The 25,725-nt window shown below is 42.6% G+C and overlaps 1 protein-coding gene across 2 annotated transcripts in view; it reads right to left on the bottom strand.

Moving 5' to 3' along the window:
* Positions 1-25,725, bottom strand: part of LOC143287909 (Ig-like and fibronectin type-III domain-containing protein 1) — a 100,296-nt gene that overhangs the window by 29,567 nt on the left and 45,004 nt on the right. For both annotated transcript variants that reach the window (XM_076596160.1, XM_076596154.1), the window contains 14 exons: positions 24,704-24,856; positions 23,457-23,617; positions 23,003-23,141; positions 19,619-19,651; positions 18,271-18,405; positions 16,402-16,554; positions 13,554-13,714; positions 12,891-13,023; positions 11,597-11,641; positions 8,659-8,793; positions 2,771-2,926; positions 2,101-2,243; positions 910-1,045; positions 222-290 (listed from right to left, as the gene is read on the bottom strand). In XM_076596160.1, the coding sequence (XP_076452275.1) occupies positions 222-290; positions 910-1,045; positions 2,101-2,243; positions 2,771-2,926; positions 8,659-8,793; positions 11,597-11,641; positions 12,891-13,023; positions 13,554-13,714; positions 16,402-16,554; positions 18,271-18,405; positions 19,619-19,651; positions 23,003-23,141; positions 23,457-23,617; positions 24,704-24,856 (1,752 nt within the window). The remainder of the gene's footprint in view (positions 1-221; positions 291-909; positions 1,046-2,100; positions 2,244-2,770; positions 2,927-8,658; positions 8,794-11,596; positions 11,642-12,890; positions 13,024-13,553; positions 13,715-16,401; positions 16,555-18,270; positions 18,406-19,618; positions 19,652-23,002; positions 23,142-23,456; positions 23,618-24,703; positions 24,857-25,725) is intronic.

Below are 25,725 nucleotides of genomic sequence, written 5' to 3'. Positions count from 1 at the left end.
TTTTCAAACAATTTTCAAGCCTGATGGATTTTGTATCGAAGATGGACAGTACATTTTTTGTTTGTTTGTTTTTTTGTTTTAATACAAGCAGATCAAATTTTGTATCAAACATAAAAAAGAAGAAAAAAACAGGACATTGTAAAAAAAAAAAACTGTATTGAGATCTGTTTGACTATGAATCAAAACAAAGCACAAAAATGTGGATAAATATGAGAACTTACGTTCCCTGCTGTTCCATAGTGCACGGCTAGCATTTGTGGGAACACTGGGTATGAACGGACTTTTGACACCTGCAAATATTTGACACAAATGTGAAAACAACAAAGACCAGAAAAAGATATGCCTGAGTAACACAGTGACACAATGGAAGTGCCAACACACACACATAAAATGCAAAGTTAAAAAAAAACACCTCACACTCACTAATTAATTCACACACACATATACACACACACACAAAAAAAACAACAACTACACTTTATATGAATGTTACCTTAAAAACATGAAAAAAATATGCACACACAAAAATGCTATTCCAACACACGTTTATGCATACGCTTGCATAAATGCAAGTACGTATGAACACAAACGCATTTTAAAATAAAAGGTCATTCTCTGAAATACAAATGACATTTCATGATGGAAAAATACATGAAAGAACATGGCATCTATGTGTAGCAGAGTGTGTGTGTTGAAATGATGTTGTTCAAATAGTTCAAACCATAGCATAAAAAAAAGAGATGCAAAAATGAAACAAAGTTTCACATTCCTTTTTTTTTTGCAGACTGGTGTCCAATAAAAGAGAGTGAATGCATTTTTATAAAGTCCGATTACTTTCTGGTGTCTGAGCATGTCAAAGAAATCAACGCTGTGAACGGTGGAACAGTGTGGGTGTTTGTGTATACTTACCAGTATCTGTAGTATGGACAGTAATTGCCTGAGTTGGCGGACTTGATGTCCCGTTCAACCTAGACTTCAGTGTCAAAGAGTACTCTGTCTTTGGTTCTAGATCCTGTAACACTATCACCTGGCCTGTGGTGGTTGTCTGAAAGTGTAGAAACAGAAGAATTCACCAGTGGGAGGCAAAGTGTAAATACTGTTCACTGGCTCAGCAAAGAAAGCAGGAGGAAGGTGGCAGAATGGTTAAGACGCTCAGCTGCCAATACAGAGAGTCCGTGAGGGTGTGGGTTCGAATCCCGCTCTCGCCCTTTCTCCTAAGTTTGACTGGAAAATCAAACTGAGCGTCTAGTCTTTCGGATGAGACGATAAACCGAGGTCCCGTGTGCAGCACGCACTTGGCGCACTGAAAAAGAACCCATGGCAACGAGAGTGTTGTCCTCTGGCGAAATTACGTAAAATGAAATCCACTTTCATAGGTACACAAATATGTAAGCATGCACTCAAGGCCTGACTAAGCGCGTTGGGTTATGCTGCTGGTCAGGCATCTGCTCAACAGATGTGGTGTAGCGTGTATGGATTTGTCCGAACGCAGTGACGCCTCCTTGAGAAAGTGAAACTGAAACTGAAACAGAAAGCTGTGAAATCTCTGACGAAAACAAAGCAAAACTTAACAGAACTTTTCCTTCATAATCAACCATGATTAATTCTAATCAACAGACAGGATTGGGGGGAATGGGGGGGGGATGGAATGGGGGGGTGCTTGGAGCAGGCTAAATACTGTGCTGCCCAGTCACATGCAAGAAAATATGTCATTCTTTTACTGGTTCTTGGGTAAACTTGGACTGACTCTCAAGATATCCAATTCATCCCCTAACTCTCCCACCATATACCCCTTCGCTCTTAACCCCCCTACCCCTGCCACAAACACACACACACACACACACACACACATACACACACATACACACACACACACACACACACACATACACACACATAAACACAGATGCACACACACACACATACACTAAAACACATAGAAAAAAACACACACATGCAATCGCATGCACAAGCACACACACACCCACACACACAAACACACACACACACAAACACACACACACACACACACACACACACATACACACACACACACACACACACACACACACACACACACACACACACACACACACACACCTTCCTTGTGAAAGAATCCGATGCGAGGTAGACTTCATACGTATCAGGCGTGGGCCCAGTCTCAGGGTTACTCCACTGCACAGTGATGGTGAAGGCGGTGATGCTGGTCACAGTCACTTCCTCAGGCATGCGCACAAGATCCTCTGAAGCCACAGCAACAACAAATCCACTGAAAATGATCATTCACTACGCCTTGGTTGCTAGTGGAGTGTGAGTGAGATGAAACAAACATATCCAGAAGAAGGATAGTCATGAAAGATTCTGCATGAGTGTGTGTGTGTGAGTGTGTGTGTGTGTGTGTGTGTGTGTGTGTGTGTGTGTTTATGTGTGTGTGTGTGTGCATGTGTGTGTATGCGTGTATCTGTGTGTGTGTCTGTGCATATGTGTCTACATGTGTGTCTGTGTGTCAATAAACTTGGATGTGGCTGTGCATGGCAGAATGGGGGCGGGTGGGGGGGGGGGGGGGTGGGGGGGGGGAGCAGTAATAAATATCATATCAACACAAATCATGGGCAGTAAGTAAAAAGTCATCCACGAAAGCATGACAGGCAAGGAAAAGCTAAAAAAACAACAAAAAAACAACAAACAAACGAATCCATGACAAGACATTTCTCAGCAGTGAACAGAAACAATCACATCGTGGTACACCTTAAACATACAATGGGCTCACCCAATCCTTCCTCGAAGCAGCTGACAATTTTAGCCGTGTCATTCAGACAAGCAAGGTAGCGCTCGTCCAAACGACCCGGTGCATTCAACACACACATCCCATAACAGATCTCTTTCACATTCTGCTCCATGCAGCATGGAGTGTGGTCCCTGCCATCTGCGAAAAAAACAGACACACAAAAATATAACTGTATTGTACCACACTGCTTTTTTGCTTTGCATGGGTATCATATCGTTTCATATTGTATCACATAGCATCATGTTGTATCGCATCGTATTGTATTGCATTGCATTGTATCAAATCGCAAATTATCATATCGCATCACACCACATCGTGTCATATCGTATTGTATCGTATCACATCGCATCGCTTTGCATTGTATCGTATTGTATCATATCATATCGTATCGTATTGTATCGGATTGTATCGTATCATATTGTATTGTATTGCATCATATCGTATTGTATTACTTTTTGTCAAAATAGATTTCTCTGTTGAAATTCGGGCTGCCCTCTCCAGGAAGAGTGTGTCACCAAAGTGCAGCCTCAACACCTTTTTCTCTGCCTGCCAGTGTATTTGATTTGATTCTGGTTTGACATGGATACTTATATATAACATGTATCCTTGGTCGGAAACCAAGCTCTAAGTGCTTAACAAACTCGGGGTCATTTGCACTACAGGACTGCCTACCTGGGTAGAGCCAACTCACGGCTGCTATAGGGCACTCATCATTCGTTTCCTGTGTCATTCAAGCAGATTTCAGGAACACACACATACACACTCAGACAGATATGTCACATTTTACATGCATGACCATTTTGTTTATTTACCGTGCACACTCCTTTCTGGGGGTGTGCATGCTGGGTATGTTCTTGTTTCCAAAACCCACTGAATGCTGACATGGATTACAGGATCTTTAATGTGTGTATTTAAGCTTCTGCATGTGCATACACACAAAGGGGGTTCAGGCACTAGCAGGTCTGCACATATGTTGACCTGGGAGATCGGAAAAATTTCCACCCTTCACCCACCAGGCACCATTATCGAGATTGGAACCTGGAACCCTTAGATTGTCAGTCCAACGCTTTAACTGCATGGCTATTGCTTAACTGTCAAAGTGTATTTTTCAAAAGACTTTTTGCCAAGGACAACTCTCTTGTTGCTGTGGGTTATTTTACATGCGCTAAGTGCATGCTACATACAGGACCTCAGTTTATCCTCTCATCCAAATGGTGAGTGTCCAGACCACCACCAAAGGTCCAGTGGAGCAGGGAGAAAATTCTGGCAGGTGTGGTATTGGATCCTGCACACTCAGATTATCTCACTTCCTTGGTGGATGTCTTACCATTAGGCCACCACTCCACCCTGATTGATCACCCACTGCATCCTGCATCACTGTTCTCTGACATCCACTGCATCCTGCATCACTGTTCTCTGACATCCACTGCATCCTGCATCACTGTGCTCTGACACCCACTGCATCCTGCATCACTGTGCTCTGACACCCACTGCATCCTGCATTACTGTGCTCTGACACCCACTGCATCCTGCATTACTGTGCTCTGACATCCACTGTATCACAGTGCTCTGACACCCACTGCATCCTGCATTACTGTGCTCTGACACCCACTGCATCCTGCATTACTGTGTTCTGACACCCACTGCATCCTGTGCTCTGACACCCACTGCATCCTGCATTACTGTGCTCTGACACCCACTGCATTACTGTGTTCTGACACCCACTGCATCCTGCATTACTGTGCTCTGACACCCACTGCATCCTGCATCACTGTGCTCTGACACCCACTGTATCACAGTGCTCTGACACCCACTGCATCCTGCATCACAGTGCTCTGACACCCACTGCATCCTGCATTACTGTGCTCTGACATCCACTGTATCACAGTGCTCTGACACCCAATGCATCCTGCATTGTTCTGACACCCACTGCATCCTGCATTGCTCTGACACCCACTGCATTCTGCATTACTTTGCTCTGACACACACTGCATCCTGCATCACTGTGTTCTGACACCCACTGCATCCTGCATCACTGTGTTCTGACATCCACTGCATCCTGCATCACTGTGCTCTGACATCCACTGCATCCTGCATCACTGTGCTCTGACATCTACTGCAGGATACCCACTGCATCCTGCATCACTGTGCTCTGACACCCACTGCATTACTGTGTTCTGACATCCACTGCATCCTGCATCACTGTGTTCTGACATCTACTGCAGGATACCCACTGCATCCTGCATCACTGTGCTCTGACACCCACTGCAGGATACCCACTGCATCCTGCATTACTGTACTTTGACACCCACTGCATTAGTGTGCTCTGACACCCACTGTATCCTGCATCACTGTGCTCTGACACCCACTGCATCCTGCATCACTGTGCTCTGACACCCACTGCATCCTGCATTACTGTGCTCTGACATCCACTGTATCACAGTGCTCTGACACCCACTGCATCCTGCATCACTGTGCTCTGACATCCACTGCATCCTGCATCACTGTGCTCTGACATCTACTGCAGGATACCCACTGCATCCTGCATCACTGTGCTCTGACATCTACTGCAGGATACCCACTGCATCCTGCATTACTGTACTTTGACACCCACTGCATTAGTGTGCTCTGACACCCACTGCATCCTGCATTACTGTGCTCTGACACCCACTGCATCCTGCATCACTGTGCTCTGACACCCACTGCATCCTGCATTACTGTGCTCTGACAACCACTGCATCCTGCATTACTGTGCTCTGACACCCACTGCATCCTGCATTACTGTGCTCTGACACCCACTGCATCCTGCATTACTGTGTTCTGACACCCACTGCATCCTGCATTACTGTGTTCTGACACCCACTGCATCCTGTGCTCTGACACCCACTGCATCCTGCATTACTGTGCTCTGACACCCACTGCATCCTGCATTACTGTGTTCTGACACCCACTGCATCCTGTGCTCTGACACCCACTGCATCCTGCATTACTGTGTTCTGACACCCACTGCATCCTGTGCTCTGACACCCACTGCATCCTGCATTACTGTGTTCTGACACCCACTGCATTACTGTGCTCTGACACCCACTGCATCCTGCATTACTGTGCTCTGACACCCACTGCATCCTGCATTACTGTGCTCTGACATCCACTACATCCTGCATTACTGTACTTTGACACCCACTGCATTACTGTGCTCTGACACCCACTGCATCCTGCATTACTGTGCTCTGACATCCACTGCATCCTGCATTACTGTGCTCTGACACCCACTGCATTACTGTGTTCTGACATCCACTACATCCTGCATCACTGTGCTCTGACACCCACTGCATCACTGTGCTCTGACACCCACTACATCCTGCATTACTGTGCTCTGACATCCACTGCATCCTGCATCACTGTGCTCTGACACCCACTGCATCACTGTGCTCTGACACCCACTGCATCCTGCATTACTGTGCTCTGACACCCACTGCATCACTGTGCTCTGACACCCACTGCATCCTGCATTACTGTGCTCTGACATCCACTGCATCCTGCATCACTGTGCTCTGACAACCACTGCATCCTGCATTACTGTGCTCTGACACCCACTGCATCCTGCATTACTGTGCTCTGACACCCACTGCATCCTGCATTACTGTGCTCTGACACCCACTGCATCCTGCATCACTGTGCTCTGACATCTACTGCAGGATACCCACTGCATCCTGCATCACTGTGCTCTGACACCCACTGCAGGATACCCACTGCATCCTGCATCACTGTGCTCTGACACCCACTGCAGGATACCCACTGCATCCTGCATTACTGTGCTCTGACACCCACTGCATCCTGCATTACTGTGTTCTGACACCCACTGCATCCTGCATTACTGTGCTCTGACACCCACTGCATCCTGCATTACTGTGCTCTGACACCCACTGCATTACTGTGCTCTGACACCCACTGCATCCTGCATTACTGTGTTCTGACACCCACTGCATCCTGTGCTCTGACACCCACTGCATCCTGTGCTCTGACACCCACTGCATCCTGCATTACTGTGCTCTGACACCCACTGCATCCTGCATTACTGTGTTCTGACACCCACTGCATCCTGCATTACTGTGCTCTGACACCCACTGCATCCTGTGCTCTGACACCCACTGCATCCTGCATTACTGTGCTCTGACACCCACTGCATCCTGTGCTCTGACATCCACTGTATCCTGCATCACTGTGCTCTGACACTGACTAAAAACTGGGTTTTTTTTCGTTTCAACGTTTCCTCGATTCAACGCTTGTGAAACCTCCAGCAGGCCCCCTCCATGAGGGGCAGAAAAAAATGGAGTTGGTAATTCAACTTGTCTGTGTGTATTTGTGTGTGTGAGTGTGTGTGTGTGTCTGTGTGTGTGTGTGTGTGTGTGTGTGCACGTATCTGTGTGTGTCTGTGTATGTGTGAACCAAAGAGCAGCAACATCCTGATTTCCCTTCCACGGTTGAGACAAATCTGCAGTGCATTTAAAATGTTGGTCTGGAGGTTACGCATCCACCTAGGAAGCGAGATAAAAATCTGAGCGAACTGGTTTGAAACTCAATGCCGTGCAATGCAATACAATCTGCTGCACCCTTTCTCTCGCCCCCCACTCCCGCTCCCCTTCTCCTTTTGGCTTCCCATCCCACGCAGCAGGTGGACTGCCTGTGAAATGAAGAAGGCATGTGAAGCATTAAAACAAAAATAATATAAAATATAAAACAGCGTTATGCCCCATGACCTGCATGCAACTGAGCAACAACAAAAAATTAAAATAAAATAAAAAATGAAGAAAAAGGTGGACTGCCCAAGCAAAGAGCACACCCACAGCCATGGAGAGACAGGCAAGAAAACAGGCAGCAAGTGGACTAAAGACACAACAACAAAGGGTCCACTGAACGCTGTTCAGCAAAACACATGGATAAATTTGAATGCGTTCACGGTGGTAACTTTTACAAACATGTAAAATGTACTTTAAAAAGAAAACTTCGATACTGAAACTTCCATTCACAAAATAGTTTAACTGCAATCTAAGCACCCACCACACACATGCATTCTTTGTCTTCTTCTTTGTTTGTGGGCCGCACCTCCCATGTTCACTTATATACACAAGTGGGCTTTTACCGTGTATGACCGCTTTTACCACCTCCATGTAGGCAGCCATACTCCATTCATATTTGGGGGTGTGCATGCTGGTTATGTTCTTGTTCCATAACCTACCAAACACTGACATGGATTACGGGGTCTTTAACATGAGTATCTGACCTCCTGCATGTACATGAAGGGGGTTCAGGCACTAGCAGGTCTGCAAATCTGATGACCTGGGAGATCGGAAAAGTCTCCACCCTTTACCCACCAGGTGCCATTACCAGGATTCGAACCTGGGACCCTCAGATTGAAAGTCAAACACTTCAACCACTTGGTGGTTGCACCTGTCACATGCATTCTGATAATGATTAAAAAAAAAATATATCAATAAGCAGGGGTCTCTCCTCTCAAAGTTCATGCTAACCATCCTTTACAATAAAATGCAGACTGATATCATTCTAATTTTACATCAAAGAACTGAACTTTCACCAGAAATCTACATCTATATAAGTTCAAAACAAACCAGTCATTCAAATCTGCAAATTACTCTCACACTCTCATGATCACAAATTTTTTCAATAAATTCACAACTCAAAACCATACAGTCTGCTCACTGCAAATATCCATACATATCTAAACACACATTTAGTGTCATACATATCATGCACTCATTGATGACATGCATGCACATAAACATTTACACACACACACACACACACACACACACACACACACACACACACACACACATTTTCAAACCCACCTGCAGCACAGGTTAGCACAGTTCCAATGTGCATCCCACATGTCATCAGGTGCTGTCGAAAATAGGCTGTCATTCCAGTTCCATATTGACATCCATAGACACACACCTGAGGCATGCCCGAATTTTCACAACATTCTGAAAAACATAAACAACAGTGTGGAGTGATGGCCTAGAGGCAATGCGTCCACCCAGGAATCAAGACAATCTGAGCGCACTGGCTCGAACTTCAGCATTGTCGCCAGTATTTTCTCCCCTTCCACTAGATCTTGAGTGGTTGTCTGGATGCTAGTCATTCGGATGAGATGATAAACCGAGGTCCTGTGTGCAACATACACATGCAGCATGCACTTAGTGCATGTAAAAGAACCCACGGCAACAAACAGGTTATCCCTGGCAAAATTCTGTAGAAAAATCCACTTTGATAGGAAAACAAAAACTGCAGGCAGGAAAAAATACCAAAAAAATGGGTGGCACTCTCAGTGTAGCCATGCGCTCTCCCTGGGGAGAGCAGCTCGAATTTCACATAATATGTTGTGACAAAAAAAAAGAGAAATACAATACAATACAAAACAATATAACTACAGTGTTGAGAAAAATATATGTATAAAGGCATCCTGCTTTGAATCCTACATTCACGACATTACAACACACCACCCCCAGAGCCACATAGCTCAGTTTCTTCTCTTTGTTACTTCTTCTTTCTGTTTGAATATCTTTCTGCCCAAATGTCCAAAAATTGTTCACACAGCACTGTCTGTTCATTGACAAAATAATTACTTGACATTTTCAGGTGTATCTCTTTCTTTGAGTTCCTTCAGTAATGCTTGCAGTCTGTTTCAGATTCCCTTTTTGGGGACGTTCTCTGGCAATCATTGGCATGAAGCAATCATTTCTTCACAGAGCTTTTTATGCCTCCAGGCACGGTCAGCCGTATTGTTATAGGACCCAGCTCCCTACATCAAAGCAACCACCTTCCAGAACAATACAAACTTTTCACTGATCCCACTCAAGAAAAGCTAGAGGCAAATGGGACAACATAATGATGATGTATTGCATGGTATTGTATTGCATTGCATTGCATTGCATTGTATTGCATTGCATTGCATTGCTCTACATTGCTTTGTATTGCTTTGTATGGTATGGTATGGTATGGTATGGTTTTATTTTGTATATGGCATGGCATAGAATGGTATTGTATTATATTACATGTAGTATATTGTATTGTACTGTACTGTACTGTACTGTACTGCTTTTTTGTCACAACAGATTTCTTTGTGTGGAATTCAGGCTGCTTTCCTTGGGGGACCATGTCACTGCAGTGCAGTATCATCCTTCTTTTTCCTTTTTTTTCTGTCCGCAAGTTTATTCATTTCACAATCAAAGTGGATTTCCCTATTGAATTTTGCCAGGGATTTTACCCTTTTGTTGCTGTGGATTCTTATACATGCACTAAGTGCGTGCTGCACACAGGACCTCAGTTTATCGTCTTGTCCAGATGAAGTGAAACGGATGTTCAGTAATGTCTGGGGACACTGACTGACAGAACTGTTCTGTTCCCAAATTCAACAGAAAGCGGCACAGCAGGAGAACTTTCAGCGTGTGCATGTCTGTGTGTCTGTGTGTGTGAGGGAGTTTGTGCGTCATTTGTGTCCAACTAACGTGTTATTGCAAAGAGCTTTGAGAGGTTTGAAAGTACATGTGTGCGTGTGTGCATGCTTGCATGCTTCCATGTGTGCGTAGTGTGCATGCATTTTTGTGAGTTCTTGCATGCTTTGTGTCCAGCTAACCATTTTACTGTAAAGGCTGTGGAGAGGTCTGAATGTGCAATATACAAGTACTGTTATTACTGTTACTTGAACTCTGCTTACTTCAGCATGCCCACTTGGATCTTCATCTGCGGAAAGCTCCTGGAGTACAACAATCTGTATCATCAGGCGTATTACTACACTGGATTGTTGGAATCTCCTGGAGTACAACAATCTGTATCATGAGGCGTATTACTACACTGGAGTGTTGGAATCTCCTGGAGTACAACAATCTGTATCATGAGGCATATAACTACACTGGAGGTATGAAATCCCCTGGAGTACAACAATCTGTATCATTAGGTGTATTACTACACTGGAGTGTTGGAATCTCCCAATCTGTATCATTAGGTGTATTACTACACTGGAGTGTTGGAATCTCCCAATCTGTATCATTAGGTGTATTACTACACTGGAGTGTTGAAATCTCCCAATCTGTATCATTAGGTGTATTACTACACTGGAGTGTTGGAATCTCCCAATCTGTATCATTAGGTGTATTACTACACTGGAGTGTTGGAATCTCCCAATCTGTATCATTAGGTGTATTACTACACTGGAGTGTTGTTTTTTTGTGTGTGTTTTTTTTGTGTGTGTGTTTGTTGTTTTTTTTGCTTGTTGTCGGTTTTTTTTTTCAGTTTTGTTTTTGTTTTTTGTTTGTTTTGTTTTTTTGGTGGTGTGGTGGCTTTTGTTTTGTTTTTTCTTGTTTGAAAGTATGTACTTGTAAAATGTAAATGTTGAAATAAATGTTCATTCAAAAAAACAAGAGAAATCAGTGTGACTGGAGCAACTAATCCAAAAAAATCCAAATGCCTTTTCTTTTTTCAAGTTTACAAAACAGTCATATAATCATTTCTGCATGAAGTGAACACAGGATTGTCTGTGGTAAAAAAATGGCAAAAAGAAAAAAAATATATGGATGAGCATGTGTCCCATACTCTTGTAGCTTACAACAATGAGAGAACCTGGACAATACCTGACCATGAAAGCATTCACTTTGCTTCACTTATTCCTTAAAGTAAACAACTCTCTTGTTGTTAGAAAAAATTTTTAAATAGTTATGGTACACACATTAACAAAATTGATAAGGATCAGAATCTTAACGCCAAAACAGTCAGAAATTTGTAACTTACCTGTGAGATTGTGCACAACAGTTGGTTTGAATGGTGGAGTTGTTGCTGTTATGAGAAAAGAAAATTATACTCTCAGTTAATACAGTTTCATCAATGCAAAAATGCAAAATTTTCATAAGTAAAAAACAAACAAAAAAACTAATAATAATAATAATAATGGATACTTATATAGCACACTATCCAGAAATCTGCTCTAGGTGCTTTACAAAAATGCTTTTGTTAACATAAAACATTATATCTATGTTACATACACCAAAATGTGACTACACACACACACACACACACACACACATACACACACACTGCATACATACATTTTAACATATATGTGTATCTAACAGCTACCCAACGCATACGCACACATAGGCAGGCACAAACTTACATAAACACACACACACACAGTACACATTCATATACATGCATGTAGTTATGTACACATACATATGTATACACACATAGTCAAGCACAGCTAAAGCAAAGGAAGTGGACCTGCCACAATTGAACTTACTGCTGAGGGAAAAGGTGAGTTTTGAGACGAGATTTAAAAGATGCGAGGGAATCAGAATGACGGAGAAAACAAAATATGCAACATCCGCACCAAAGGACTGCCACCATCCAAATCAACCCATCATAGGTTTCTGAAGTGTATCTTACAAATGTTGGTGTCTGTTCAGTCTGGTCAGAAAATACAGACAGAATGCCAAAACCCAACATTCCTAATGTTGTTTACTTTTACCTACAATCTCATGGTATATATTCACATATCTTTAGCAAATTTTGACGGTCTTTTATCAGGAATAATGGAATAATGTATAAATTTCATTTAAATGAAGAACCAATAACCATATTTTTCAATATTTTATTCGGCAAACACTATTTGTTCAAAAACAAATTCAACAAAGAACCAGTACATTAAGAAGGTTAACATTCAGGAACAGATCATGCATCTTATATTTTGACAAATCATTCCATATTCTATATTTCAAACAGTGCTACATTACCTATTTATTTTAGTTAGTTTTAAAACATTAATTGCCCTGAAACACGTAAAACATCCTCTGCAGAACTTTTTGTTTTTTTTCTAATTTACAAACACCTCTTTTCTCATAATCCAATCACCTAAATCTTCCATACATTTATGTCAGTGGCCATGATTTGCCTTCTTTACAAATATAATTCTGTGTACATTGCAAAACATAAAAAGGTTTTGGGGAAAAAATAGTACTAAGCCACTTTTTCATGTTCGGTATAACATTAAGATTCACACAATATATTTTTTTTCAGTCTGACCCACCTGGTAGCGTTCTGAATCGGACAGAATTAGATGGCAGACTGCTGACATTCCTGACCTCAGCAATCACTCGCACAGCATAGTTCTCCGATTCTGTTAGGTTTGATAGCTTCACAAGTGTCCCCACAACCTCAGTCTGATTGCAAACAAAAAAACAATGACATGCATTGAGACACAACATTTATTTACGTATAGCAGGTTGACTAATGATAGACATTATAATGGTCACAATCACAGACATCACATAATCATTTACACTAATTAGGAGAGGGTCAACACTCAGTCCATGCAGGCAAATTTGAAGGTTACTCATTTTATATATATATATATATATATATATAGAGAGAGAGAGAGAGAGAGAGAGAGAGAGAGATTGATAGATATAATTGTCTATAATGACTAGTACAAAAGCACACATACACACATGTACACACATGCACACACACACACACACACACACACACACACACACATACACACCCACACACATTGACACAAGCATGCACTCATGCACGCACAAACACACACATGCTCTCACACACACACACACACACACACACACACACACGAACATACATACACACACACACACACACACACACACACACACACACACACACACAACATAAAACGCTCACGGACTCAGCAATAACCATTTCCTCTTACCACGGAGGACCAAGCAGCACTGATGTTACCACGTTGCAACTGGACATGGTAGACATCCACAGGCTCTCTCCCATAGCTTGTTGGGTCAGCCCACACTACTACTGCACTGTCAGCTGTCACAGTCGTTAGACTCAGTCCATCTGGTGCTTTTGGCTGAGTTTCTGAAGAAAAAAAAAGGAACAAAACTACCATCATCTGCTCTTGCCAACTGTCTAATGACTGACAAGAAAGCAAAAAAACAAAAAACAAACAAAACACAAGCCAAATAAATGAACCATAACGACCATCATATGCTCTTGCCAACTGTCTAATGACTGACAAGAAAGCAAAAAAACAAAACAAAACAAACAAACCACAAGCCAAATAAATGAACCATAACTACCATCATCTGCTCTTGCCAACTGTCTAATGACTGACAAGAAAGCAAAAAAAAAAAAACCAAAAAAACAAAACAAACAAAAAACACAAGCCAAATAAATGAACCATAACTACCATCATCTGCTCTTGCCAACTGTCTAATGACTGACAAGAAAGCAAAAAAACAAAACAAACAAAAAAACACAAGCCAAATAAATGAACCATAACGACCATCATCTGCTCTTGCAAACTGTCTAATGACTGACAAGAAAGCAAAAAAAACAAACAAACAAAAAACAAAAAAAACACAAGCCAAATAAACGAACCATAACTAGCATCATCTGCTCTTGCCAACTGTCTAATGACTGACAAGAAAGCAAAACAAAACAAAAAAATCAAACAAAATGCTTTCATTTAACCCCTTCAGAGTGGCTGGTGAGTATTGGAATTGGAACTGAATTGGAATTTATACCAAATCAGGCCACAGCCCCAAGTGAACTGGATGAAAATACATTAAAAAAAACAAACATGCATAATAGAGACAAAAAAACAGCACCTTATATCCGCTTTTACAAATATGCCTTATATAAGAACACCAAAAAATTATATACATCATTGATGTTGTTTGATGACATTAATAAATTGAACTTGAACAGAGAGAACAGAGAGGGATGTTAGTAGTACTAAGATTTTATAAACATTTGACGTATAATTTTTTTTTTTTTAACACAACCAACACCCTGTTTTATCCACACAAAACCAAATCCATATTCGAACAAAGAAAGATGAACCTTTGTTACCCATTTCTTCTTTCCCTCTCTATCTAAATCATGTAACATTTTATTGGCTATAGACTGTATTCTATTGTCCCCCATTTGATACAGTTTAAGCCAATATCAAATACAATTCAATGCTGATGAGTATGCTCAGCAGTGCAGAGTTTACAGGCCAGGGTGTCAGTCACAACGCTATATCTGGACTTCTTCCTCTTGGAATTGTGTTACATTTTTATAAGTTCAACAAAATCAATAACATTATTCATTAAAAAAAACACACACACAAAAAGTAGTAATAGGACTCCTAACTCACGCCACACTGATCTCATTTAACTCACTCCAGACAATGGAACGCTATAGCGTTCCTGACGTAAGGTAGCGTTCCGGACGACAGAACACAAAAGCGGTTTCAACAATTAAAATTTTTTCCGCGTTTTCCTCATGGGGTAGCATAATAATCGCAGCTACACTAGACACTGCAAAAGTGTCAAGCGTCGAATGGAAAGTTTCTTTATGAGATTTCGTAAGAACACACTCCACAGGGAGCCAGCGAGTTCAGGACCCCACACAACAAACTAATCTGCATACGTATCAAAAATGGCGTAACAGACGATACAAGTGGAAATTTTTTTAGCAAACTAGATCACGACAGCAGCTTTTACCACTGCTGAAGTGACTGAAATGCTTCAAACAGAAAGTTTCGACATCGACGAGGATGATGAAGACGTTGAATAAAGTATTTGCAGTGAAGAAAGCTACCAGCAAGAAGTTACCGATAGTGACTCAGCTTCTGAGAGCAGTGAAGAGGGAAGGGGGTGGGCATTCACACGATGTGAGGAGAGGGGTCAGTGGGTCAAGTACATTGAGTGTCATTCAATGCAGCTTTTTACAAGCATTATTGTAGATTCATTTCTGGTAACTTATCCTTTTTAGTTTGATTGCAAATATAAGCATCACTGCAGATTCACTGTAAGTAACCAATCAATTTGAGTTTGATTACACATATTAACATTATTGCAGATTCATTATTAGTAAATCATCATTTCTGGTTTGACCAAGTCAACTCTTTACATAAGAATAATTGTTTCCCCACCAACCCAGACCTGTTTGTTTTGTTTGTTTGTTTGTTTGTTTGTTGTTTTTTTTACACATGTAAAAAAAAAGGTGGGGTGAGGAGGTGGAGGGGTGGAAGGGGGGAGGATGGCGTGGTGTCGGCACAACCTCAAAGACTGGACTTGGGATGGAGCGGGAAGGGAGATAAGAAGGAGGGGTGGGGGGGGGGAGGGGACAGAGTGTGGGTGGTGGGGGATGACACTGCTGGCACACTATAACACACATTTCTCAGTTTTCTAAAGCCAGCAGGTTCATAAATCAAGCCTGGCACAGTACTCTGAGCTTTCCTATGGGAAAACCTCTTAAAGACAATAAATGCAAGTGGAGCTCACAAGCACACGTGCGCGCGCACATACACACACAAACACGCACACTAGCACTCACTCATTGATACACACACACACACACACACACACACACACACACAACACACACACACTGACACTAGCACTCATTCATTGATACACACACACACACACACACACACTCACCACCACCACCCACCCACCCCCCACACACACACCCCGGCCCCCCACACCCACCCACACCCACATACACCACACACATTAGTGACACGCACAACAATGTGAGCATTCACTCACTCTGCCCTTGCTGCACACAGGCCTCGATGACCGGCAGCTGTGGAATGCACATGGCCAGACTGGCATTGAACGCTGGGGGAGACCCACTGCAGGCAGGCAGGCAGGGATCTGGCACATGGTTGTTGCGGCAGCAAGAGGTGTGGTCGCTCTCACCTGCCACCGACGTTGGATCAATCAGCAGTTTATCATCATTTATGATACCCTTTCATCTGCTGTCAGCACTGATACCCTATTCATCTGCTGTCAGCACATATACCCTATTCATCTGCTGCCAGCACTGATACCTTTTTATCTGCTGCCAGCACTGATACCCTATTCATCTGCTGCCAGCACTGATACCATATTCATCTGCTGCACCCTCTCATCTGCTGCCAGCAAGGATACCCTTTTCATCTGCTGTACCCTTTCATCTGCTGTCAGCACTGATACCTTTTCATCTGCTGTCAGCACTGACACCCTATTCATCTGCTGCACCCTTTCATCTGCTGCCAACATTGATACCCTATTCATCTGCTGCACCCTTTCATCTGCTGTCAGCACTGACACCCTATTCATCTGCTGCACCCTTTCATCTGCTGTCAGCACTGACACCTTATTCATCTGCTGCACCCTTTCATCTGCTGCCAACACTGATACCCTATTCATCTGCTGCACCCTTTCATCTGCTGTCAGCACTGACACCCTATTCATCTGCTGCACCCTTTCATCTGCTGTCAGCACTGACACCCTATTCATCTGCTGCACCCTTTCATCTGCTGTCAGCACTGATACCTTTTCATCTGCTGTACCCTTTCATCTGCTGCACCCTTTCATCTGCTGCCAGCACGGATACCCTATTCATCTGCTGTACCCTCTCATCTGCTGTCAGCACTGATACCTTTTCATCTGCTGTCAGCACTGACACCCTATTCATCTGCTGCACCCTTTCATCTGCTGCCAGCACTGATACCCTATTCATCTGCTGCACCCTTTCATCTGCTGTCAGCACTGATACCTTTTCATCTGCTGTACCCTTTCATCTGCTGCACCCTTTCATCTGCTGCCAGCATGGATACCCTATTCATCTGCTGTACCCTCTCATCTGCTGTCAGCACTGATACCTTTTCATCTGCTGTCAGCACTGACACCCTATTCATCTGCTGCACCCTTTCATCAGCTGCCAATACTGATACCCTATTCATCTGCTGCACCCTTTCATCTGCTGTCAGCACTGATACCTTTTCATCTGCTGTACCCTTTCATCTGCTGCACCCTTTCATCTGCTGCCAATACTGATACCCTATTCATCTGCTGCACCCTTTCATCTGCTGTCAGCACTGATACCCTATTTATCTGCTACACTCTTTCATCTACTGTCAGCACTCATACCATTTCATCTGCTGCACCCTTTCATCTGGTGCAGCACTAATAGCCTTTCATGCCACCACTGATGAATTACTGTTCATGATCACTTTCACCACCTTTAGTAGCACTGGATAAATTGCTGTCGGTGATCACTTTCATTTCATCTGCCACAACACAGGTTCACATTATCATTTATGATCACATTCATCTGCTGCAACTCTGATCAGTTACTAAGCATGATCATTGCTTTCATCTGCCACAGAGCTGATCAATTTTTATTCATGATCACACACACACACACACACACACACACACACACACACACACACACACAAGCATGCATACACGTGCACACATGCACACACACACACACACACATGCCCGCACCCAAGCACACACACACGCACACACACACACACACACACACACACACAACAGACACACACAAATTATACAACACTCCAACAATGCACCATCACCATTCTCTCACAACAAGGCCATGAAAACCACCAGCCCGAGACACACCTGCGAGACAGGCAAAGACATCTGGCAGGTGGGTATAGCAGTCCAACATGGCGTTCACATCAAAACTGGTCCACAGCTGAGGCTGGCACAGCTTCACTTCACACTCCACTGGCACTTTACGCGCGCCACAGCAAACTGCAAAAATGACAGTAGAAGACAACCTTTTTGCAAGACAGACAGACAAACAGAAAGAGACAGAGAGACGGACAGACAGGGGGAATGAATACGATAGTCTCAGTCTCATGCACATTCCAGACATGCTGTTGTAAATGAACCACAGACAAAAAAAACAAAACATGACGATCATTTTCACGTGAGCTCGCGGGGAAAAACAAACATACACACCACTCAAAGACTGACGTTCCTTCATTTTAATAAATTGCACACCTTAGGGAAAAAAAAAAAAAAAAAAAAAAATTTTGCAATGTGTTCTTCAATATGACAGACTTGTTTATTACCTGCAATTGTTTTTCCTCCAATCCTTAGGGGGTTTGTTATTGTTGCTGCTGATATTTGTTGTTTTTTGTGGTTGTTTGTTCTGTCTCATTCAAATGAAAATTATTCAAGAACTGATGGGCACAATAGCCGAATGGTTAAAGCACTGGACTTTCAATCTGAGGGTCCTGGGTTCGAATCTTGGTAACTGCGCCTGGTGGGTAAAGGGTGGAGATTTTTCTGATCTCCCAGGCCAACATATGTGCAGACCTGCTAGTGCCTGAACCCTCTTCATGTGTATACACAAGCAGAAGATCAAATACGCATGTTAAAGATTCTGAAATCCATGTCAGCGTTCGGTGGGTTATGGAAACAAGAACATACCCAGCATGCACACCCCCAAAAATGGGGTATGGCTGCCTATATATGGCAAGGTAAAAATGGTCATATATGTAAAAGCCCACTCAGATACATATGAGTGAACATGGGAGTTGCAGCCCACGAACGAAGAAGAAGAAGATTCAAGAACTGACTATACTGCAATAACATGATATACAGTACACTCAAATATAAGAAAAGCAAACTAAACTAAATCAAAATCATAGGATGATAAGCATCTTTCTAACAATAACCAGGACAAAATGTGTTGTGGATGAGATGGCAAACCAAGGTCCCATGTGCAGCATGAACTAAAAAGAATCCACAACAACAATTTGTAGAAAAAACTGACTTTGATAGTAAAACAAATAATACTTGCAGACTGAAAAAAACTGCACACGGATAATGTGCTCTCCCCATGGAGAGCAACTCAACTTTAACTTAGAGAAATCTTTTATGAAAAAAAAGTAATACAATACAATACAATACAATACAATACAATACAATACAATAAACACAAATCAGAAATACTCACTTGATACAGGAACTGGCTCAATGCCGGCAAGGGCTGCAATGAAAAAAGCAGTGAAAATGCATCACAAGAAACTGAGAAAGTCGCACATGTTTCCAGAGAACATAATGTACTTCTCTTTTAAATCACTGAACGCTGGTATTATTCTTGTTCATGTTGGAGAGCACACAATCTAATTTGTCTTGTAAAGACTCAATACCCGAATTATCATCATCATCATCATCATTGTAAGACAGAGAGTTAAAAAGAACAAAATTCTGTCATATCAAAATTCAGAGGCTGCAGCTGCCACATTCATCTACCACAGGGATTTCATATGTGAAACCACTCTAACTCTGCCATAGACATAACATTCATGCCGTGAAAATGTGGTGTTACCTCAAGACACTAAACCCCAAGGCTGCCTATATGACGAGATAACTCGTCATGGCAAGCATGTATGCTTTGCTGCCACAATGACGAGATAACTCGTCATCGAAATATTCAGACTTTTCCCTGCTTTGCTGGTAGCTTTAGCTTGGGGACTCTTTCTGGATTCTATTCATAGCTAGAAACCCTATCTACGTCATGAGGCAGTCCTTTACTTGAACGTTTTGGTTGGGTTACTTTCCAAGTGTTTGCCTGGCTCCTCTCCTCACTCACTCAACAAAATGTCGGACTGATGCCGTGCTCAAGACATGCGATTGTAGCGAACTAAATCAACCAAGATCATTTCTTTTGCCAATGCTCAGAAAGAATTGAAGCGTAAACTCAAAGAAGACAGTGATGAACATTTATAGGACGATTTGACAGAAAATAAAGGGAGCAATCATGAGAGTGGCCAAGATATGACTATCAGTGAGTGATGCTGGCTGTGCAAACCTTAGCAGACGACAGAAAGTGACTGAATTATTAGCAGGGCAGTGTGAGTGATATTCTTGGCACTCAGCCAACGCGGTCTGATGAGAACTGGATAAAGTGACGGTGTCAGAGGGGTGAAGAGGAGGGGGGGTGGAGACTGAGGGGGCGTGGCCTCTCATCCACATTATCACTTGGAGAAGTCACAATGCATTGTATATGTATCTCTTTTTATTTTTTTAATTTTTTTTATTGTGGTTGTTCTAGTATGATTTTGTGTATGCAGATACTGAAACCTTGTATGCAGATATCCATTTGTCCAGAAAATATGATATTTTAGTGCAAATTACCTGACTAATGTTAGTGATGAACAAGTTGAAAATGTGACAAAAAACAAACCACTGATTTCAAAGCAAAAGCATGTCACTAAAAATATATAAAATGGGAAAACATCATGTGTTTTGTGTTCTTTATTCATTTACCTTTCAGAAAATATATACTTTTATGGGTCTTTCTCCAATAACAAAGAGCACAGAATTTTTGGAAAATTTATATCTGTTTTTTGTGAAAAAACCCAAATAGATTTCACTTAAATCTTATTTTCCTGGCAGCGAAAGGGTTAAAATCAGATACACTACCATATCACCAATGAACAAGTGCACCAATCCATGAAGTGGCCAAATTGGACCTTGTGCAAATATGATGACATCAGTTAAGAAAAGAAAGATATGCTGGCATGACCATGCAAAAAGATCCATTGGCCTTGCTGAAACAATCCTCAAAGGAACTGTCGAGGGAGAAAGACAGAATGGAAGACTTAAAAAGAAATGATGGACTGACAACAATGAGAAGAATGCACAAGAAAACCATTCAGAAACCAAGGCTTTGACATGCAAACAATAGACCTAGAGGAATCTGGTGAACAGTTCTACAGTGCTGTGCTCCGATGACTCTTCACGATGGAGTAAAAGAAGAAAAAGACATGATCCGTTTTTTTTGGGGGGGGGTATGTCTTCTAAACAGCAGATGAGTTGTTGATTTTTCCCTTCTTCATATACAGCACGATGGTGTGATGCAAGATTAACAAGGGAAGGACAACGTAGTGACTGGTCTGTTTCTAGCTTCAAGGCACACACTCCCTTCAGGACATCAGGTTTAAAACTTTACAGACTGAGGTCACTCATTACAATTCATATTCATACACACACATGCATGCACACGCACATATACACATAACTGAAAGTACACCACACACACACACACACACACACACACACACACACACTTATACATATATACAATGACACACACACACACACACACACACACACACACACACACAGTCATGACACCAAGTTGGTTGTCATAATGTGCTTATTGTAAAGGTCAGATTTCCTGTATGGTGTGGCTGTGTTACTGTATTAATTTGAACTTGATATTTGGAGGAAGGCTCATGATGCATGTGTCTTTAGGCGCTGAGGTGATTATGTGTTCACGAGCTGTTGTGAATACTGATACTGTTGTGAAGTACACCAAAATTCTTGCCACTTCCCTCTCTGCGCACAGCTGAACTGGTCACAGGAGTGACCTGGGAAAAAATAGACCTTGGGGTCTGAGAGTCATAGAACAGACAGTTACCATTCTGAGAGAGAATGTGAGACATAGCCTTGTTGAACTGTGGAGGTTCATGGAAGCTGATTTTGAAGTAGTTGGTGAGTCAGTAAATTCGAGTTTGGTAATGAGCAATTCGGTGACATCATTTAATCTAAATTTTGTGAATTTCAATGTTTTATTTTCATTTACGTTTCTGAACACTGGTTCAGTGAAATGAGAATGGCGACGCAAGTCATGTGAGTACTATTTTTACTAGTTGTTAGATTTAACTACAGTTAGGTTCTGAGGATGTTTCAGGATCCTCAGCGCCTGGCCTGTTTTTGGACGAAGGTGTTTGGCTGATATATCGCCCACCGAAAGATGTTTGGGAAGCACCAACTGACAACATGGTTGTGAAGAGAAACAAATGAAAATTGTCATAATGATTTAAAACTATAACGGAAAGCGAAGAAAGAACAGAAAGTATTGAATGTGTTTTTGGGATTGGACTTTTCATATGATTTATCCCTGAAGGGAAAATGTGAACATTACTGTTATTTTCTTTGATTGTTAATAATCAGAAAGGAGTGTCTTTACGTCGTTATGTTGTTTATCCCTGGGTAAGAGTGAAGTTAGAATGCAAACGTTGTGTACGAGTCTATCTGTCGTGTGAGCTTGAGTTGAGTGAATGTGGCAGTGTGACACACACACACACACACACACACACACACACACACACACACACACACACAAGCATGCATGAGCACACACAGACACAACACACAGTCACACCTTCCTCCCTTCCCTCTCTCCCTTTCTCCTGGTTTCCCCCACTACTACTACTACTACCACAACAACTACAAATTCCCTCATGGTTTACAACAGCTATTTCCACAGACTCTGAGAGCTGACTGGACCCATAAAGACTACTGCTACTACTACTACAAATTCCCTCACGGTCTTCAGCAGCTATTTCCACAGACTCTGAGGGCTGACTGGACCCATGGTGTCCCACAGCCACAGTGTAGAGGATGTACAGAGCGCCTGCCTCAGCCAGCATTCTGTACTGCAAGGTGCCAGCATTCAACAGGGCCGTCTGGAACGCACAGAATGGGCCGCGTGACTTGGGTCAGAACAATGCGTAAACCTGTCCTATTGATTCAGAAATTGAAATGGAGGAGTCCTGTGTGAGTGTGTGTTTGTGTGTTGCAGGGTTGGGAGTGGGGGTGGAGGTTGTGTGTGTGTGTGTGTGTGTGTGTGTGTGTGTGTGTGTGAGTGTGTGTGTGCATGATGTGTGTGTATGCCTTTTCCAAACTGTGATAAACAGAACCCCACACAACAACTAAAAAAAAAATATATATGAAATTCCATTGCACATAAATAAAACAAGATGCAAACAATGAAAACTCACAGCCTGAAACGCAGCATCCGTGCTTCTCTTATAAAAGACGTAATAGCCAACAACAGCTGAGGGGTTGTACATAGGTTTCTTCCAGCTGACCACCAGATGGCTCTCATTGTTTTTTGTGTAAGGCAGCACCGACAATGATTCTGGGTGACTGGGAATCAGGGCTGAAACATGACAGACACACACCTTTCATCTTTATTCATAAAAGCCTAGATGACCAACCACATAGGGCTGAAAGAGTGGAAAATATTGGTCCAGTGTAAGTAAAAACAGAAACAAAAAACAAAAAAGATAAGGAAGAGAAAACTGGGGTAAAGCAAAGTCTCATTCACATGCATGCAAATCTAGGACATGCGTAGGTCATTCATCTTTAGTTTGCTCCTTATTAAATGCAATGTTTTGCCTTCACGGTGGTCATTCGGATAAGACGATAAACCGAGGTCCCGCATGCATCATGCACTTAGCACACGTAAAAGAACCCACGGCAACAAAAGGGTTGTTCCTGGCAAAATTCTGTAGAAAAATCTTCTTGGATAGGAAAAACAAAGAAACTGCAGGCAGGAAAAAATTTTTTTAAATGGGTGACGCTGTAGTATAGCGACGCGCTCTCTCTGGGGAGAACAGCCCGAATTTCACAGAGAAATCTGTTGTGATAAAAAGAAATACAAATACAAATATAAATACAAATAATCTGTGATTTTGTTTAGTTTCTTGTTTTGTTTTCTTTTTGTGTGTGTGTTTGTTGTGGTCATTGTTCTGGGTTTTGTTTTGGGGGTTTTATTGAAGAAAATATCATTTTCACTGCTCGGATATTGCATTTACCTTTCTAATCACAAGTGTTCGTTTTCATCAGACCACAGAGCAGACAGAGTACACCATCAAAGCACTGTGTGTGTGTGTGTGTGTGTGTGTGTGTGTGTGTGTGTGTGTGTGTGTGTGTGTGTGTGTGAGTGTGTGTGTGTGTGTGTGTGTGTGAGTGTGTGTGTGTGTGTGTGTGTGTGTGTGTGAGTGTGTGTGTGTGTGTGTGTGTGTGTTGTGTGTGTGTGTGCGTGTGTGCGTGTGTGAGTCTGTATGTGTGTGAGTGTATGTGTGTAAGTGTGAGTGTGTGCAGGCGCACACGCGAGCGTGTGCATGCAGGAGTGTGTGCATGTGTGTGCGTGAATGCGTATACACATCAACAGACTTTTCTCAATGCCAGATGACCAGTCACACAAACCTGACATGTACATCCACTGTATCTGACTACCCACCTCCACCATACTGGTAACACGACACAATGGTCAGGAAGCTGGCATGGCAGGTGGGTGAGACAGTGGGGATGGTCAGCGGGTCATTGTTGCACAGACCCAGGCATTCTGAGGGAACCCCTTGCCAAGCACAGCAGTTCTCATGACTCCGACCATCTGGGAACAGACCGTATCAGTTCTGTGACTTACTATAATAAAAAAAGAAAAGAAAAAAAGAAAAAAGAAGAGGCTGGCCAAGAAATACATTGCGCCGTGACCTGGAGGCAGACATGAAGCTGGACAGGCCATGCCTGGAGACAGCTGGACAGACTGGCACAGGACCGGAGGGCGAGAGAGGGCAAGAATGGGATTTGAACCCAGACCCTCACGGACTCTGTACTGGCAGGTGAGCGTCTTAACCACTCTGCCACCTTTCTCACAACTGAGGCTTAGCCGATGGAGTTACATCGACATATCTACAACACACACGCAAACACACACGCATGCACACGCACGCATATACTGATACAGATACATATACACAATTGCGCACACACATACATACAAAGAGCTTGCTAACCCAGAAGAACGAGAAACAGAAAGCAGCAGAGGAAGCTTGCTGGCAGCCTGTGTCCCAGATGAGGCAACAGGCGTAGCTGACGTGAGGTGAGGACTTTCTTGGTTTAACGAACACCCCCACCTCAGGTGATACTGGCTGACAGGGATAATCATCAGCTGTGTGCCTCTGTCTGATAATGCTGATGATCAGGATGATGAATAATGGCTTTAGCAGAGTTGTGATGTGATGAGGATGATAATGAAAATAATCATTCAGTGCAGTGGAGGTGATGGTGACGACAATTGTAGCTGTAGTGGTGGTGGTGGGTGGTGACAATGATGATGACAGCAACAAAAATTATGATGACAATAATGGTGGTGGCGGTGGCGGCAGTGTGGTGATTTTGATGATGATGGTTAGCAATGAAGTTGTTGATTATGAACAATGACAGCAAAATAAAACCATGGTGGAGAAGGCTACTGGTAGA

The sequence above is a fragment of the Babylonia areolata genome, chromosome 1 (assembly GCF_041734735.1).
Source record: "Babylonia areolata isolate BAREFJ2019XMU chromosome 1, ASM4173473v1, whole genome shotgun sequence".
NCBI classification, from domain to species: domain Eukaryota; kingdom Metazoa; phylum Mollusca; class Gastropoda; order Neogastropoda; family Buccinidae; genus Babylonia; species Babylonia areolata.
Note: the sequence above shows the minus strand (reverse complement) of the source record. Positions and strands in the feature narration are given on the sequence as shown.